The following is a 19,468-nucleotide window of genomic DNA, read 5'->3' on the forward strand; positions in this document are numbered from 1 at the left end:
GTCAGGCGACGAGCCGACGAGCTCCAGTGCTCGATGGCCTCAACTCAGGCCCAGCTCCAACGCCTAGCGGCCTAGTGCGGCAGCTGCTACGCATTTTTCTTTTCAAAAATACTAGGCCTATATAAGAAACATTGGCCCCCCCCAAAATTATGGGCCCTGTTCGGGCCGCACATTTGGTACCACTATGGGCCCGGCCCTGCCAGCTGAGTAGAGTAGGTGATGCAGAAGAGACGCTTAATTTGCATGGTTGAGGCAAGAGCGCGTACTACTACTACCTAACCTAGCACGTCCTCCCGGCCGTTGTGTCCTCTTCCTGGTATATATAGGCGGGTTCCATTTCCGGCACAGCCATGGTCTGTGCTGCATGCGCTCCGAGTCACTCATGGCCTACATCCATGCCCGGGTCATTCGTCCAAAGCTACGATGGGCCGGCCGCGCGGTAGCCGATTTCCGGTGACGCGCCAACAAACTGTCGCCGCGGTGTCGGTCAAGGCCGGGTCACGGACTTTCGCTTTAGGCCGGAAACGGCAATATTCCACCGCCCGGAAAGAGGCACGGCGACCGGAGCAGGTGCCGAGATCGGCAACGCACGAAGCCGCCGCGAGGGCCGCCTTTGTTCCGCTCCACGCGCACCGCTCGCTTTCAGGTCGGTCACAGCACCTCAAGCGCTGCTGATACAGCCATTGGTGCCGCATGGGAGGAGAGTCGTCAAAGCTACCCCACTACAGTAGTCGCGGACGAAGCTTCCCGGCAATTGCGCTTGAGGTGCTTCCCGGCAATTGCGCTGCATGCCGTCAGCACGAAGCCGCGTGGCCGCGGACTCTCACCGGAACAGAGATAGAGGGGCTACCTACCACTACCATACCCACACACCTTGGTGCCCCACTCACCGCTGTGCTGTGCTCCCTACACATAGCGCCCCCTGCTGTGCTGCCTCCTCTGCCGCTTGTTTCAGAGGTTTCGCTCGCTCGGCCGCTCCAAGGTTCCAGGCGAAGAGGCGATGATGGGGCGCGGGATGGCTGACGACGGCGTCTCGCGGCGGGCCACCTTCGGCGAGCGCAGCGGCGCGCTGCTGACGGAGGCGCAGGAGCTCGCCGCGCTCTGGGAGGCGGACGTCGGCGTCCTTGTCTTCGACGGCGCCGGCAGGCAGATGGACTACTGCAGCCCCCACACCAGGTCCGCCTCCGCCCGTTCCTTCCTTCGTCGATCTTCTTCTCCCAATCTCGATTCATTCCGGTTGCGCACTGATTTCGGATATCCTGTCACGTACTCACGTGCATTTTCAATCTGATCCTGCAATGCCCTGTTTACTTCTCGATTAGTACTCGTTCCTGTGTAAATGTGTGTGGTGACTCGTTCCAGACAAGCGAAATTCTGCACTATGTTTTGATGAACTTTACCCATTACTGAATCTGCATTCCTTGCAAGTGGCAACCGATCTTGCCGTGCCCAATTGATTTGTGTAGTAGCCAGGGCCGGCCCTGGGGAGGGGCAGGGGGGGCGACCGCCCCGGGCCCCCGAAGTCTAGGGCCCCCCTCCCGGCTCTAGGTACGTATGTGTGTAGGTAAATCCATCCCACAAGAGAAACTGCTTCCTTCTTCTGTTTGTTTGCGATCCAAGAGGGGGCCCTCAACGAGATGTGGAGCTTGGCCCAGCGCATGGCCGACGGCCTGACCATCGGTCACATACAACGCTCAACCCATGTATCGTTTTTTCTAGCCAAACGATCACATCAATCTCCAGTCCCCCAATCGCCGGAGGGCCATCGCTGCCGATGCCGCCGCCGCCGCGGCCACGATGGAGGATAAATGTGTAGGTTCATCTTCACACCCTGGTAGGTAGGGAGGCTCATCTTCACACCCTGGTAGGTAGGGATCGCGTTCCTCTTTTTTCGATTGAATCTCGTCAATTCGTACTGATTTTGAGATTTCTGCCCTTTCTTGCTCTTCACTGCAAAACTTGTAGTCCCCATGAGCAGGATTTTCGCTTCGATTCAAAAACTACGACTGTCTCCAAGGCATTCAGATGGTCCCTCCCATATAGAAGATTTCAATTTGGATTTTTGGATCAGGAATTCAGGATCAAAGTGGACACAAAATGATGCTTTTGTATCTTTTGTATCTGCATATGGTACAACTAATACAATGAATCTTCTGTTCGTTTCTCATATTGCTTATGAAATTTAACCCATTATCCGTATTAATTCTAGGGCTTTGAAGATGGTTTTTGTGCTTTATAAGATACCAAAGAAGTCTTATGAAAACAACATGTATAAGGAGGCAGTGGATGTTTGGATAATGGCCCAGGTATGCTTCCTTTATGTGATTGTTTTTGTCCTACTGTAAGAAGCATGTGCATCTTATAAATATAAATATATATATATATATATATATATATATATATATATATATATATATATATATATTGACAAAAACGATGTGAGGTCTGTAAATGTCCCAAGATAGATTCGGTTTGACAAATTTACACATTGAAAAGAAATTATTAAATGAGATTGATATTCATATCATCATTGGAGCCTTTACATCTACAAAGTTAGAAAAAAATAAATAAGGTAATATATAAGGGCCCCGATTCTTGTTTCGCCCCGGGCCCCCGAAATCTCAGGACCGGCCCTGGTAGTAGCAGATTAAGAACCAATTTATTTTGCATGCCATCGTACGTAGCTACAGTATTTGGATGCTCTTATCGCTTGTTCCACGCTCAATTAGTCTTATGATGATATGTGTTTTAAATTTAGCTCTGAGTTCAATCGTGAGGCATCTTCAGATTAGGATTCATGATCAGGTTCAGATCCTTCTGCACCCAGGTTCAGATTAGGATTCACGGTCACATTCAGATCAATGTACCCCACGTCAGTATAAACGCCCAAAATTTCACCTGTCAGTCACAGGTAATTAGCCATTGATTGGCTCATATGCAAGCACTGCTTGAGGACTAGTCGGACGCCGTGGCCGGCATTCCATATCTACATGCATAAACGTAGCATAACCTAAACAACACCCAGTGACTGAAACTTGTACATGATGTGCATAAATTTGATTACTTGTCAATGTATATCCACCGTGCAATGGTACTGGTATATAGTGCTGACGACTCGTTCACTTGTCATTTGTTAAGCTGGAGCGAGCTGATGCAGCGCTACCAGATCATCACCAAAGGCAAGTTTGAGGGGATAAATCATGATGATGACCGCCATCAGGTTAATGAATAAAAACATCTAGTCCTCTTCCTGTACTACCTACCTACATACATACATACATTTGTACACTGGGAGTTAACTGCATGACTTCATTCTGATTGATTTCTGTGATTCCTGCACACAGCAGCTGTTGGCGGAAATCACAAGGTTGAGGCGTGAGCGTGACCGCCTGGAGGCAAGCATCAGGAGGCAGACCGGAGACGACCTGCCATCCGCCGCAACCGCGGGGCTCGGCGATCTGGAGCAGCAGGTAGAGCGTGCACTGGGTAAAGTCCGTGAGACGAAGGTATACATAGTTATTACATACATACACACCACGCCCTGCACAATATTCACTTGGGCTCACATGTCAGTGTGTCACTGTCAGTCACAGTCAGTGTTTGAGAGGTTACATGGCTTTGTTGTGTGCAGGACAAACTGCTGGAGCAGCAGTTGGACGAGATACACCACAGGGTAAGCAGCTGTAATCGTAGGGGAACCGGAATGATTTATGATGCAAACAAGCAATTGTGAATGATCTGTGCGTGTGTGATGCATGCAGGTGCACATCCTGGAGGACCAGAACAGCTTCCTTCGCCACATGGTAGGAGTAATTTGCTTCGCTGCTTGACTGCTTACCTGCTGCTACGAGTGTGGCTTCCTGAAAGCGTCTCTACTCTTTGTCAGATGAGTGAGGAGGGGCGGCAACGTGCTGCTGCGGAGGCGTCGGCGGTGGTGGCGGAGCTCATTGTGCCGATGCAGCCGGCGACGCTGTTCGGGGGCTTCTTCCCGGCGGTGGAGGAGGAGGGGGCATCCACGTCGCTCCGGCTGTGGCCGCACCAGTTTCCTGGCTGTGGCAATTAAGGTCGTGCGTATGAACACACTGCTAGACTGTTTTTTTTTTCTTCGAAAAGGGACTGCTTGTGTCTGCTTGTACTTGTGTGTTTACTGGTGATCAATCTGCATCCTGACTAGTGTAGCTGCACATTATTCTGGTGTTTTGCAGAACGAGGAGGAGAGATGATGGACTCACGCAAGACAGACGGAGGCTAATTGGTTAACTAATCTAGCTTAAACTTACTATTAGCACCAAGTCAGTAGTTAGTGCCAAGGTTCCGGCGTATCTTCGGAGGCCATCCGGCGTATCTTGTCAACACTATATACATACATAAGTCTCGTTTTGCTACACATAATTTCCCCTCTGGATAGGGACTCCCCCCATATAGCAGTGTTTTCTTTAACATCAGGGTTTATCATTATTTCTGACGTGAATGGATTGATCAACATGTGTAGTTCGATTTGTCCGGGTGTCGAGCTTCCTTCTTACTTGCCACGAGAGGGGGAGCATTGTGGCGGACCACGCGAGAGAGAGAGACACAGAAAGTGAGCCAAAATAAGTACCACGCGGCCTTACAAGTTACACCAAATTCGATGGCCATTTAGGGTTCTTCATTAGAGAATATGTCAATATTAACTTGATCGAACTGAAATTAGAAAGAAAAAAAAATCAGACGATAGATTGGAGGGAGAAGTTCACGTTGCTTCCATGAACTTATCGTAGGGTTTAGTTAACGGCTAAAAAATTTGATTTTGTTCTTTTTTACTTCCAAATCGATAGTCGGCCAGTTTGGTGAAGTATCACCTTAAGTTACTTACGGTTTTGATAGAAACATGTGTTAGTTTTACTTGCAAGGAGAGAGAAAAGAGATGGCCACTACTACAGGCTAGTTAGCCTTGACTGGCCAAAATAGGTCAGCACTGAGTGGTTTGCTGGACTGTCAGTACATCTACCACTGACCATCAGTGATGTGTATGTGAATGCCGCCCGGAATTTTTTTTTTTCGAAAAGGGAGGGCTCCCGGCCTCTGCATCAGAGTGATGCATACGGCCATCTTATTAACCAAGTAACAAAATGAGCCAACAAGGTTCCAAAGTCTCCAACTGAAACAAAGAAAAGGCAGCTCACACAGAGCCTAAAAGGCTAGATACACAAACTAGCCAGGAAAAGACGCCACAACCGGCTGGCTAAAAATAGATAGGTAAACTAATTGCCTATCCTATTACATGACCGCCATCCGAACCGGTTGAAGATATCCCGAGCTACCATCTCCCAACGGATAGATCCAGTAACCAAATGCTCCCTGGCCTCCATCGGAGTGAGTAGCGACCACGAACGGATCACTGCCGTAGCTCGGAAAATAACCTGCAAAAAATGAATCCGTGATGTTATGTTAAAAACCAAATCATTTTTGCAATTCCAGATAGTCCACAGCAAAGCGCAAACTCCAACCCGAATATGTCTTGCTAAGTCAGGCTCAATCCCATTAAGCCATGTCCCAAATAATGCGTTAACAGAAGTCGGTGGAGTAATATTAAAAGCAATATGGACCGTCCGCCAAAGGACTTTAGCCAACGGACAATCAAAAAAGAGGTGCTTAATCGTCTCATCCCAATCACAGAAACTACACCTAGTAGGTCCTGTCCAATTACGCTTTATCAAGTTGTCCTTTGTTAAAATAACTTGTTTATGGACAAACCACATAAACATTTTTATTCTCAAAGGAACTTTGACATCCCAAACATTCTTGGAAGTTGGAATGGAGTTTGAATTAATAACATCAATATACATTGATTTAACTGTAAATACTCCAGACCTAGTCAACTTCGAGCGTAATTCATCGGGTTGGTCAGAAAGTTGAACCTACATCAGTCTCCTAACTAGATGGAGCCATTCTTCCCAACGATTGCCCGCTAGCGACCGTCTAAACTGAATATTAAGGGGGATAGATTGAAATACGGTTGCAACAAACACCTCACGTCGTTGAGAAATACGATATAAAGACGGATATCGAACGGCCAAGGGTGAGTCGCCAAGCCAAGTATCCTCCCAGAAACGTGTACTAGCACCGTTTCCAATAATAAACCTCGTCCTATTGAACATTGATTGTTTGACTTTCATTAGTCCTTTCCAGAAAGGCGAGTCAGTCGGCCTGACTGTGACCTGGGACAATGTTTTAGTCTGGAGGTACTTGCTGCGAAGGATCTGCGCCCACATGGCCTCAGTCCCGGATGAGAGCTTTCACAACCACTTACTAAGAAGGCATCTGTTCTTAACTTCAATATTCTCAATACCAAGACCCCCTTGGTCTTTCGGCCGACAGATGATATCCCATTTAGCAAGCCGGTATTTTCTTTTAAGTTCATCATCCTGCCAAAAGAAACGCGATCAATAGAAGTCCAGTCTTTTCCTAACACCAACTGGGACCTCAAAGAACGATAAGAGGAACATAGGCATACTCGTGAGCACCGAATTTATCAAGATTAACCGGCCTCCGTATGACATGAGCTTACCCTTCCAGCAACTCAGTTTCTTCTCAAATCGGTCCTCGATGCACTTCCATTCTCTGTTTGTCAGCCTACAATGGTGTATCGTAATACCAAGGTAGGAGAAGGGTAAATTCCCCAACTCGCACCAAAACAATTGCCTATAAGACTCTTGTTCGTCTTTGGCTCTACCAAAGCAGAACAACTCGCTCTTATGAAAGTTAATCTTTAACCCGGTCAATTGTTCAAAGAGGCATAACACCAGCTTCATATTTCTCGCCTTGGCCAAGTCATGCTCCATAAAGATGATTGTATCATCAGCGTATTGAAGGATGGATACACCTCCATCAACAAGATGAGGTACCAAGCCACCCACTTGACCATTCTCCTTAGCCCTTCCTAAAACTGTATCATCATTTCACCCACATAGCATGGTATCACTTTGGCATGGTATCATCATTTCACCCACATAGCATGTGCAAAAAAGAAGATAGGATTACGGCAAAAACTGGATGCACTTCGTGTACAAAATGGACAATCTCTTTCGAAGTATCAGGGTTTCGGACGAAAACTCATCTGTTACAAAGACATCTCTTTTTGTAAATAACCTAAGTATTACCAAATTGAATATAATGATAAAACACAGTAATATTAGACATAAAAAAAAGAATCACTGAAAAATCTATTTTTAAAGTTAAGTTATTCACGAAAATTTCAAATAATTCAAATTTAAACTATTCAAAGTTGAAAACTACTCGTACTAACAGAAAGTTTGTAATTTTTTGTACCTAAAGCAAAAATATTCACAAAGAAACTCTAAATACAGCGAAAAACAACTCAGAAATAAATAAAAGAATTTAAATAAAGCAGAAAATAGAAAAAACTAAATAAAAAAGCCCACCTACTGGGCCAGAACGACCTGCATACGACTAGAAACCCAACCTGTAGATGGGCCAGGATGCAGGCCCACAGGCCCTGTAGGCCCCACAGGGCAGAGTAGTAGAGTTAGGCCCAGAAGGCCTGCATTAGAGAGGAGCTCAATGCAGTGCCCGCGTCGGGGCTTATAAACAGGTCTTGGGGCTCCTCAACTAGCGAGGTGGGACTAAACTTGCCACACCGCACCTGCGCCAGCACACCCCCTTTAGTACCGGGTGGTGGCTCCAACCGGTACTAAAGGGGGATCTTTAGTACCGGTTGGAGCCACCACCCGGTACTAAAGGGGTGTCGTTCCCGCCACTTGGCCTGGCAAAATTTGACCTTTAGTACCGGTTGGTGGCCCCAACCAGTACTAAAGGTCATCCCTATATATACAACACTTACAAAAATTTCAGTTTCTTCTCCTCTGCTTCTTCGACCCCGTCGCCACCCCCCCATCGCCGCTCTCGTCCTCGTCGACTCTGCGCCGCCCCTGTCCCCGGCCCATCCCCATCGCCGCACCGACCAGTCGTCGTTCCCTTGCCTCGACGTCGCCCATGCTGTGAGCCCCTCTCCCCCTGTCCCCCCTCCAACCAAAGCCGCCGCGCCACCGTAGGTGCACACACATGCACATACACACACAAAATTTGTTCATCTTTTGCACTACATGTTGTAGATGCCTTAGCAATAGATGTTTTTCTGTTTTTAGTTTTTACTTTTTTTGCTGTTTTTCTATTTTTATACAAAGGTTTTAGATGAATTAATTAATTAGATTATATTAATATCAAAGGTTTTAGATGAATTAATTAATTAGATACTTTTAGTTTGATGAATTAGATATATTAATTTGCATAGGAATTTGCATATAGAATTTTGACATATGCATGCAACGGCGATATCATTTTTTAAATTTGTATATAATAAATCACAACCCAATCATTTTAAAAAATGTTACATTTTCATATAGTATTTGTTCTCGACGATGCCGGCCCGCATCCTCACCGTCGACCCGTTCATGATGACGTCCTGCTTCAGAGACCCATGTCCGGGACTAGGCTCCGCCGGGCTGGCACTGGGAGGTGCTACCTTCAGGGGCGCGCCGCTTGGTGAGGAACCTGGCCGCTGGTCCCGTCATCGACCCTGAGCTCCTTTGGTGGCGTTTGCGTGGGTCACTTTTGGTGCGGAGGGAGCCAGCCCCGCCGGAGGTGGTACGTCTTCGTGTCAGGGAGGAGGACGAGCACGTCCGTCGCTACATGGCTGCTATGGACGCCAGGTTCTCCAATACCTGGCAAGTTCTTCGGGGATCTCACCAGAGCTATGATCCTATGATGGTTCCTTCTCTTTGTGTGTCCACCGCCCGCGCCTCAGGAACCGCGAGTGAACTGGATTATTCTATAGTATTCGATCTTTATTAGCTAGCTAGCTAGCTAGTGATGTATTCGATATATAATATTCGAGACGATGTATCCGAGATTATATATATTATTCGAGACGATGTATTCGAGATTATATTCGATGATGCATATTATGTACTATGATTCAGTTTTTCCTTATTGATTGCATGCATGCATTGTAATTTGAATACTAAATTGTTTTATATTTCTTCTAGATTAGTTAAATAAAAGCTATGGCCTGTTCGAGATCATACGCTGCCCTGGCCGGCCAGATGATCAGAATGAAGAAGATGATGACTCCCAATATCTAAACAATACCGAGGAGGATGATATGATATTTGATCGTGACGAACGAATTGATGAAGTCCAGAACAATGATTATGATGACGAAGAAAATGTTGATCTTGAAATAACAGAGACTGGCGAGGTATATTTATATAAGCAGGCATTTGGTGATCATCACATGTTTTAAATGATTTAAAGATATATTAAACAATCGATCTTTCTTCTTTCAGCCCTCTGGATCGAGCAAATCTGATAGCAGGACAGTGCGAGGCCCGGCCAAAAAGTTGAAGTAGGGTGTAAAGTACAACATCGATGCCATCAAAACTGATGGCGAACCAATCTTGCCTAAGAAGAATGCGAACAAGTTCGTTCGTCAATGCAGAGTTATTGTGAAGGACCAACTCCCGATCTCCATGCAAGAATGGAAAAAGCCAGCAAAGCAACGTCCAGATCTTACTTGGGTCGACGACAGAGGAAAAGATCTGCTTTGGGAATCTCTCATGGAACATTTCACCCTACCAGATCATTTCACAGATGCAGATGTGTAGAAAGTGAAGGCCGCTGCTCTAGGAAGATGGCAGTTGCCTTCAATAACCACAAGAAAACTATATGGGCTGATACGTCTCCAACGTATCTATAATTTTTGATTGTTCCATGATATTATATTATCCATCTAGGATGTTTTATATGCATTTATATGCTATTTTATATAATTTTTGGGACTAACCTATTAACCTAGAGCCCAGTGCCAGTTTCTGTTTTTTTCCTTGTTTTTGAGTTTTACAGAAAAGGAATACCAAACGGAGTCCAATTGACGTGCCAATTTTTTATGATTTTTTATGGACCAAAAGAAGACCCTGAAGTAAAAGAGTTGGGCCAGAAGAGTCCCGGGCCGTCCATGAGGGTGGGGGGCGCCCCCTCGGGCGCGTGGGCCTACCTCGTGGACGACTCGGGTACCTCCTTGACATGATACCTATGCCAAAAATTCCTATAAATACAGAGACCTGCAGAAAATAACCTAGATCGGGAGTTCCGCCGCCGCAAGCCTCTGTAGCCACCAAAAACCAATTGGGACCCTGTTCCGGCAACCTGCCGGAGTGGAGATCCCTCACCGGTGGCCATCTTCATCATCCCGACGCTCTCCATGACGAGGAGGAAGTAGTTCACCCTCGGGGCTGAGGGTATGTACCAGTAGCTATGTGTTTGATCTCTCTCTCTCTCTCTCTCTCTCTCTCGTGTTCTTGATTTGGCATGATCTTGATGTATCGCGAGCTTTGCTATTATAGTTGGATCTTATGATGTTTCTCCCCCTCTACTCTCTTGTAATGGATTGAGTTTTCCCTTTGAAGTTATCTTATCGGATTGAGTCTTTAAGGATTTGAGAACACTTGATGTATGTCTTGCATGTGCTTATGTGTGGTGACAATGGGATATTCACGTGATCTCTTAATGTATGTTTTGGTGAGCAACTTGCGGGTTCCGTAACATTGTGAACTTATGCATAGGGGTTGGCACACGTTTTCGTCTTGACTCTTCGGTAGAAACTTTGGGGCACTCTTTGAAGTTCTCTGTGTTAGTTGGATAGATGAATCTGAGATTGTGTGATGCATATGGTATAATCATACCCAAGGATACTTGAGGTGACATTGGAGTATCTAGGTGACATTAGGGTTTTGGTTGATTTGTGTCTTAAGGTATTATTCTAGTACGAACTCTATGATAGATCAAACGGAAAGAATAGCTTCGTGTTATTTTTGTACGGACTCTTGAATAGATCATTCAGAAAGAAAATCTTTGAGGTGGTTTCGTACCCTACAATAATCTCTTCGTTTGTTCTCTGCTATTAGTGACTTTGGAGTGACTCTTTGTTGCATGTTGAGGCATTGTTATATGATCTAATTATGTTATTATTGTTGAGAGAACTTGCAGTAGTGAAAGTATGAACCCTAGGCCTTGTTTCAACGCATTGCAATACCGTTTTCGCTCACTTTTTCATTAGTTACCTTGCTGTTTTTTATTTTCAGATTACAAGAACCTATATATACCATCCATATTGCACTTGTATCACCATCTCTTCGCCGAACTAGTGCACCTATACAATTTACCATTGTATTGGGTGTGTTGGGGACACAACAGACTCTTTGTTTTTTGGTTGCAGGGTTGCTTGAGAGAGACCATCTTCATCCTACGCCTCCCACAGATTGATAAACCTTAGGTCATCCACTTGAGGGAAATTTGCTACTGTCCTACAAACCTCTTCCCTTGGAGGCCCAACGACGTCTACAAGAAGAAGGTTGCGTAGTAGACATCAAGCAATTTCTGGCGCCGTTGCCGGGGAGGTTATTGCTTGAAGGTATATCTTTGGATCTTGCAATCGAATCTTTTTGTTTCTTGTTTTATCACTAGTTTAGTTTATAAAAGAAAACTACAAAAAAGGAATTGAGGGTGCCTCATATGCTTCATCTTTTTAATATCTTTCATGAAATAAGGATTCCGATAATTGTGCCAAAATGTTAGAAGAAGAATGCATTAGAATGTTTGGCACTAAATATTTGAATGATGAGCATGATTGCAATGCTGTTAGTATGAATTCTTTTAATATCCATAGTACTAATGATGATTTCACTAGTCATGATGAAAATGTATCTGTCAACTTTTGTGGAATACATAGAGCTTGCAAGTACACACCAAATAGGGAAGATAGATTTTGCAAGAGGCATAAGTATTTGGAAACTAAATGGTTGCAAGAAAGGCTAGATGGTTGTGCTGAAAGATTCAATATTTATCGCCATCCTTGTGAACTTTGCAATGAACATGGTCATTTAAACTCCAATGCTATTTGTTTCATGATCAAATCGTGTCCAAAATTGTGATAACTTGATTACCCTTGAGCATCGTAAAGAGCTTAGTCTTCTTTTGGGGTATGAAGAAATAAAACGTATAACTGAGGGTATTCCAAAATTTAATCTTAATAGATTTCTTGATTTTGATCTAGAAGAAATTTTTACGTATTGTGCGGTGAATTGCATTGAAAATCCTTATATTGCCAATTACACAAAGAAAATAAAACAAATAGAAGATGAAGAGAATACTAATGAAAGGGAAGAGACTTCCCAATATCTTGCTATTATTTCTCATGATGAATCAGGTGACGAGGAGGAGCCTTCTATTCAACCAATCTCATTAATAAGGAGCTCCAAAAAGGGGATTAAACCCACACATGATGCGAAGAAGAAAAAGAAAGACGGAGAAGCAAAAGTAAAAAGGTATCCCGTTGCATACCGGCAGTGCATCGGCCCTCGTTTGCTTTCCAGGGCAGATGGGCTGACCAGAAACGCAGATAAACTGCCCTTCTAGGTTAACCATTGCCGGCAGATAGCATGCCCTGTAGTTATTTTCCCGGCAGTTAAAGCTTTGCCGACATTAAAAGTGACTCAGATTCTTAACCTTTCCCAGCAATTGATTGCCCCTAAAGTTTTCTGTGGTGTAGTGCTCCCAAATGATGTTGCTCCTATTACTCATTGTGATGATGTTAATTTCTATACTATTGGTGCTATCCATACTATTAATGATGAGAGTGATTATGCTTATGATATGAAAAGGCCCAAGCTTGGGGATGCTATGTTTGATGAGAATGACAAGTTTGAGAATATATTTGCTGCAATTAATGTTTGTCCCAAGATTGGGGATGCTATGTTTAATGAAGATGATATTTTTAGTCTCCCAAGTTTTGCTATGCAAATTTGTTATGATGATAGCATGCCTCCTACTTACGATGATTATATTGATGAAAGTGGGTTTGGAAGAGTGTCAACTTTAGGAAGTAGTAATCCCACTATTTTGGAGGATGTTGAATCTTATTGTGACAATTATGAAAGTGGATTTGGAGAGGTCATGACTTTATTTAGTAATGATTCCACTATCTTGGAAGAGGTTTCAATTGATTATGATGAGAACAAAGTTGCTACTTATGATGATTATTGTGATGACACTTATGCTATAAAAAGTATTGATGATTATATTTATAAAACTTGTCATGATTATGATTATCCTTTTTCTAAACATTACTCTTTTAATGTGGAAACAATTTATAGTATTCGAGTTTCTTATGATACTCCCACTATTTCGATTGAGAAGAATTTTGCTTATGTAGAGAGTAGTAAATTGTCTATGCTTGTAGATCATGAAAAGAGCTATATTGTTGAATTCATTCATGATGATACTGAAAATTATTATGAGGGAGGAATATATGCTTGTAGGAATTGCAATAATATCAAGTATCCTCTCTATGTGTTGAAAATCTTGAAGTTATGCTTGTTTTGCCTTCCTATGGTAGTTGATTATTATTCCCATAAGTTGTTTGCTCACAAAATCCCTATGCATAGGAAGTGGGTTAGGCTTAAATGTGCTAGTAATATTCTTCATGATGCTCTCTTTATGTTTCAATTCTTATCTTTTATGTGAGCATCATTGAAATCATCATGCCTAGCTAGGGGCCTTAGACGTTAGCACTTGTTGGGAGGCAACTCAATTTTATTTTAGTTCTTTTCTTTTTGCTCCTGTTTAGTAATAAATAAATCATCTATCCTATGGTTAGATGTGGTTTTATATTTTAATTAGTGTTTGTGCCAAGTAGAACAAATAGGATCTTCTTGGGTGATAGTTGTTTGATCTTACTGAAAAGACAGAAACTTTCTGCTCACAAAAAAATTGTTACAAATCAGCAGAAATTGATAAAATACTGATTCCAATTGCAGTAGATCAATAATCAAATTATCTAGGTCGTCCTATTTTGTTAGATTTTTATAAGTTCCAGAAGTTTGTGTTTGATACAGATTACTACAGACTGTTCTGTTTTTGACAGATTCTGTTTTCATTGTGTTGTTTGCTTATTTTGATGAATCTATGAGTAGTATCGGAGGGTATGAACCATAGAAAAGTTGGAATACAGTAGATATTACACCAATATGAATTTAGAATGAGTTCACAACAGTACCTAAGTGGTGATTTATTTTCTTATACTAACGGAGCTTATGAGTTTTCTGTTAAGTTTTGTGTTGTGAAGTTTTCAAGTTTTGGGTAAAGATTCGATGGACTATGGAATAAGGAGTGGCAAGAGCCTAAGCTTGAGGATTCCCAAGGCACCCAAAGGTAATATTCAAGGACAAACAAGAGACTAAGCTTGGGGATGCCCCGGATGGCATCCCCTCTTTCGTCTTCGTTCATCGGTAACTTTACATGGAGCTATATTTTTATTCACCACATGATATGTGTTTTGCTTGGAGAGTCATTTTATTTTATTTAGTTTTTCTTGATGTTTGAATAATGTACCAAGATATGAAACTCTTAAATGTTAGAGAGTCTTCACATAGTTACATAATTATTCAACTACTCATTGATCTTCACTTATATCTTTTGGAGTAGTTTGTCATTGGCTCTAGTGCTTCACTTATATCTTTTTAGATCACGACGGTGGTTTTATTTTGAAGTAATTGATAAACCCTCATGCTTCACTTATATTATTTTGAGAGTCGTAAACAACATAGTAATTTGCTTTGGTTATGAATTTAGTCCTAATATGATGGGCATCCAAGAGGGATATAATAAAAACTTTCATATAAAGTGCATTGAATACTATGAGAAGTTTGATTCCTTATGATGTTTTGAGATATGAAGATGGTGATATTAGAGTCATGCTAGTTGAGTAGTTGCGAATTTGAGAGATACTTGTGTTAAAGTTTGTGATTCCCGTAGCATGCACGTATGATGAACCGTTATGTGATGAAGTCGGAGCATGATTTATTTTTTTGATTGTCTTCCTTATGAGTGGTGGTCGGGGAAGAGCGATGGTCTTTTCCTACCAATCTATCCCCCTAGGAGCATGCACGTAGTACTTCGTTTCGATAACTAATAGATTTTGTAATAAGTATGTGAGTTCTTTATGACTAATGTTGAGTCCATGGATTATACGCACTCTCACCCTTCCATCATTGCTAGCCTCTCTTGTGACACGCAACTTTCGCCGGTACCATACATCCACCATATACCTTCCTCAAAACAGCCACCATACCTACCTATTATGGCATTTCCATAGCCATTCCGAGATATATTGCCATGCAACTTTCTACCGTTCCATTTATTATGACACGCTTCATCATTGTCATATTTCTTTGCATGATCATGTAGTTGACATCGTATTTGTGGCAAAGCCACCATTCATAATTCTTTCATACATGTCACTCTTGATTCATTGCACATCCCGGTACACTGGCGGAGGCATTCATATAGAGTCATATTTTGTTCTAAGTATCGAGTTGTCATTCTTGAGTTGTAAGTAAACAATAAAAGGGTGATGATCATCATTATTAGAGCATTGTCCCAGTGAGGAAAGGATGATGGAGACCATGATTCCCCCACAAGTCGGGATGAGACTCCGGACAAAAAAAAAGAGGACATAAAAAAGAGAAAAGGCCCAAATAAAAAAAGATAAAAAAATTAAAAAATGAGAGAAAAAGAGAGAAGGGGCAATGCTACTATCCTTTTACCACACTTGTGCTTCAAAGTAGCACCATGATCTTCATGATAGAGAGACTCCTATGTTGTCACTTTCATATACTAGTGGAGATTTTACATTATAGAACTTGGCTTGTATATTCCAATGATGGGCTTCCTCAAAATGCCCTAGGTCTTCATGAGCAAGCGAGTTGGATGCACACCCACTTAGTTTCTTTTTGAGCTTTCATACATTTATAGCTCTAGTGCATCCATTGTATGACAATCCCTACTCACTCACATTGATATCTATTGATGGACATCTCCATAGCCCGTTGATACGCCTAGTTGGTGTGAGACTATCTTCTCCTTTTTGTCTTCTCCACAACCACCATTCTATTCCACCTATAGTGCTATGTCCATGGCTCATGCTCATGTATTGCGTGAAAGTTGAAAAGGTTTAAGAACATCAAAAGTATGAAACAATTGCTTAGCTTGTCATCGGGGTTGTGCATGATTTAAATATTTTGTGTGATGAAGATAGAGCATAGCCAGACTATATGATTTTGTAGGGATAACTTGCTTTGACCATGTTATTTTGAGAAGACATGATTGCTATGTTAGTATGCTTGAAGTATTATTGTTTTCATGTCAATATTAAACTTTTGTTTTGAATCTTATGGATCTGAATATTTTTGCCACAATAAAGAAGATTACATTGATAAATATGTTAGGTAGCATTCCAGATCAAAAATGCTGTTTTTATCATTTACCTACTCGAGGACGAGCACGAATTAAGCTTGGGGATGCTTGCTACATCTCCAACGTATCTATAATTTTGGATTGTTCCATGCTATTATATTATCCATCTAGGATGTTTTATATGCATTTATATGCTATTTTATATGATTTTTGGGACTAACTTATTAACCTAGAGCCCAGTGCCAGTTTCTGTTTTTTCCTTGTTTTTGAGTTTATAGAGAAGGAATACCAAATGGAGTCCAATTGACATGCCAATTTTTGATGATTTTTTATGGACCAAAAGAAGACCCAGGAGTAAAAGAGTTGGGCCAGAAGAGTCTCGGGCCATCCATGAGGGTGGGGGGCGCGCCCACCCCCAGGGCGCGTGGACCTACCTCGTGGACGACTCGGGCAGCTCCTTGCCGTGAGACCTACGCCAAAAATTCCTATAAATACAGAAACCTCTAGAAAATAATCTAGATCGGGAGTTCTGCCGCTGCAAGCCTCTGTAGGCACAAAAGAACAAATCGGGACCCTGTTCCGGCACCCTGCCGGAGGGGGGATCCCTCACCGGTGGCCATCTTCATCATCCCGGCGCTCTCCATGACGAGGAAGTAGGCGTTGGGGACTGATTTATGTGCATACTACGTTTGCAAGAACATTTGCATGATGACGTCCGAAAGGACCAAAGATGATACACAACTATGGGTACGTTTGCTAAAACACTATTCATATTTTTTTACATCATTACCGATATCTAATCACACAACGACTAATACATGCTTATTGATCTCCTTCTTAAAAGTTCACCGAGGTGCGGGATAAGCTCCTACCAATGGATCGAGTAGCGGCAATTCAAGAGGAAATAGCGGGATTTTTGCTCGACCAGGTCATTCATCCCAAAGAAGAATACCATTACCCGCTACCGCAGTAATGCCTCCATGTATGAGAAATTGTATATAACAAATTGTATATATACATGTGTATGTGTGAATGGTGGTGCGAGACATTCGATGATATATATATATATATATATATATATATATATATATATATATATATATATATATATATATATATATATATATATATGATCGGTTCTACGAGAAATTCTATTTATATATATGCATAACGTATACAATATGTAGTGTCGTAAAATACCAGCAAATGAAAAAGAATTAAATGGAAAACACAAAATTAAAGGAAAAAGAAATCATGAACCCAAAACCCCCCTAACATTTTAGTACCGGTTGATGTTACCAACCAGTACTAAAGGTCTCCCAGCCCCCGGCACTGGCTCGTGCCACGTGGTGGCCTTTTAGCGGCGGTTCGTGCTGAACCGGTACTAAAGGGGAGACCTTTAGTCCCCACCCTTTAGTGCCGGTTACAGAACCGACACTAAAAGGCCTTACGAACCGGTGCTATAGCCCGGTTCTGCACTAGTCGAGCCATCCTCCTCGTTCTAGAGCATCCCCCTCGCCCTGGCCACCAGCGTCATCGCGACCGACAACCGCTAGCAACACATCGAGAAACTAATCTCACCAGATCGAAAGAACGGCGAGAGGACCAAGCCACCTGCTTCATGGTGTCGTCATTCAGAGCACCGTCAAGATGGGGGAGAAGCAGAGGCACCTTATTCCGACGCGACGTCGTCCCCACCACCGTTGCGACGCCCCTGAAAAAACCTAGTCAGCCCTAACTACTCGCCAATGGCTAAGCGCTGGGGTCCCCACCCCCTGCCGCCGCCGTAACGGCGGACGGAGGAGGCAGGGACCAACGATCTCGTTGGCGGAGGTAGGGGCAAAGGATGGGTCGCCGCCGCCTGTAGCGGTTGAGGAAGACAGGGCGTGCAGAGGGCGAGTCGCAAGAGCAAGTTGACGGTGGAGGATTACGCGAATATCTCCAAGGCATTCAGTTGGTGGTTGGGAAGACAATTTCAAGTTAGCTCTCCAAGATCAAAGCGGCTAGAAAATGTTGTTCTTGGATCTGCATATGATATCAAGTGATATAGTATTGAATTTTATTTCAGCGGGTTTCTCATGTAACTATGCCATTTAATTCACCATCCTTGTTAATCTATAGGTCTGAGAAGATTATTTTAATGCTTTATCAAATAGCAAAAATTCTTATTAACAAGGACATGTATAAGTAAGCACTGGGGTGACAATGGCCGAGGTATGCCTCCTCACGTGAATTTTTTTGTCCTCTCAATAAGAAGCGTGTGCATCTTTTAAATCCAAAAGAGGGTTTCCCCCGCTTTGTATTACGAAGCAACCAATCGATACAACTAACTATAGGTGTTAGGACCGAAACAGCACAGACACGTCAAAAAGAAACGAAAGATAAAGTAAACAGGAACAAATGCCGACAACCGTGGATCAACAAAAAACGAAGAAGCCCCACGACCACTGCGCCCACCGGAGATCTGCCACCAAGCTCCTAGACTCTGAAGCGCCGGTACCAATCAACACTTCCAAGAAGGGATGTGATGATGACGACGCTGTTGCCGAGGGTTCCCCTTGGTAGGCGATGAGGAGACAGGAAGGGCAGCCCCCGCCGCCCTCCAGGAAGGTCCGGCAGCACCGCGTTGGTGTCGGCCAGGCCGATAGGGATTTCTCCCGATCCCAACCTTCACCTCGGGTGCTCCGGAGCCTGCCACCAAACCGACCACCACCCTGCGCCAACATGGTCTTGAAGCTTCCCACGCCGTTTCACCACGACACCACGAAGAGAGGTCTGCACACCGAAGAAGAGGAGCCGGGACTAGAGGTAGCAGCACCATCGGCACGCGGGAGGGCACAATCTCCACCATCAACGACTGTAGCCGACCGAACGCAAATAGCAGGAGCATACTAGGCCCGTGGGCCCATAGGCCCGGCTGGCCCCCTAAGCCCGTAAAGCTCCCGCCTTCTCGCTGTAGCAGGCACGCCGTCGGCGTCGCTACCTATGGTACGAGCTACTCCTCCTCCTCACCACACAGAAGACAACAAAGCCGCGCCGGAGGCCAGCCCGCTAGGACCCAGATGGGGCCCGTAGGGCCCATATCTGAGTCGGGGGCACGCCACCAAGCCGCCACCTCGCTCGCCGCCGGCCACCGTTGCTGGGCCGCCGCCTAGCC

The 19,468-nt window shown here is 43.7% G+C and overlaps 1 protein-coding gene across 4 annotated transcripts; it reads left to right on the forward strand.

The window, feature by feature from the left end:
• The first annotated feature begins 809 nt into the window (after window positions 1–809).
• LOC119338451 (MADS-box transcription factor 29-like) lies at window positions 810–4,479 on the forward strand. 4 transcript variants are annotated; one of them, XM_037610776.1, is made up of 9 exons: window positions 810–1,868; window positions 1,966–2,130; window positions 2,210–2,306; window positions 3,139–3,220; window positions 3,345–3,506; window positions 3,632–3,673; window positions 3,762–3,803; window positions 3,887–4,064; window positions 4,206–4,479. In XM_037610776.1, exons 4-8 carry the CDS (start codon window positions 3,152–3,154, stop codon window positions 4,061–4,063), a joined length of 492 nt encoding a protein of 163 aa, XP_037466673.1. In that variant the 5' UTR covers window positions 810–1,868; window positions 1,966–2,130; window positions 2,210–2,306; window positions 3,139–3,151; the 3' UTR covers window position 4,064; window positions 4,206–4,479. The 4 variants fall into 4 exon arrangements, with proteins under 4 accessions (XP_037466673.1, XP_037466674.1, XP_037466672.1 ...); XM_037610777.1 differs by having other exon boundaries at window positions 810–2,130; window positions 3,348–3,506; XM_037610775.1 differs by lacking the exons at window positions 810–1,868; window positions 1,966–2,130; window positions 2,210–2,306 and having other exon boundaries at window positions 2,623–3,220; window positions 3,348–3,506.
• The last annotated feature ends 14,989 nt before the right edge of the window (window positions 4,480–19,468 follow it).

Source organism: Triticum dicoccoides, chromosome 7B, assembly GCF_002162155.2.
Source record: "Triticum dicoccoides isolate Atlit2015 ecotype Zavitan chromosome 7B, WEW_v2.0, whole genome shotgun sequence".
Lineage (NCBI taxonomy): Eukaryota > Viridiplantae > Streptophyta > Magnoliopsida > Poales > Poaceae > Triticum > Triticum dicoccoides.

What these genes read in the sequence shown, in the direction of transcription:
- LOC119338451 (XM_037610774.1), top strand. Translation starts at nt 3,071, where the DNA reads ATGTATATCCACCGTGCAATGGTACTGGTATATAGTGCTGACGACTCG. An exon ending in GTAAAGTCCGTGAGACGAAG is followed by an intron (nt 3,507 to 3,631) that starts GTATACATAGTT and finishes TGTTGTGTGCAG; the next exon opens with GACAAACTGCTGGAGCAGCA. An exon ending in ACAGCTTCCTTCGCCACATG is followed by an intron (nt 3,804 to 3,886) that starts GTAGGAGTAATT and finishes ACTCTTTGTCAG; the next exon opens with ATGAGTGAGGAGGGGCGGCA.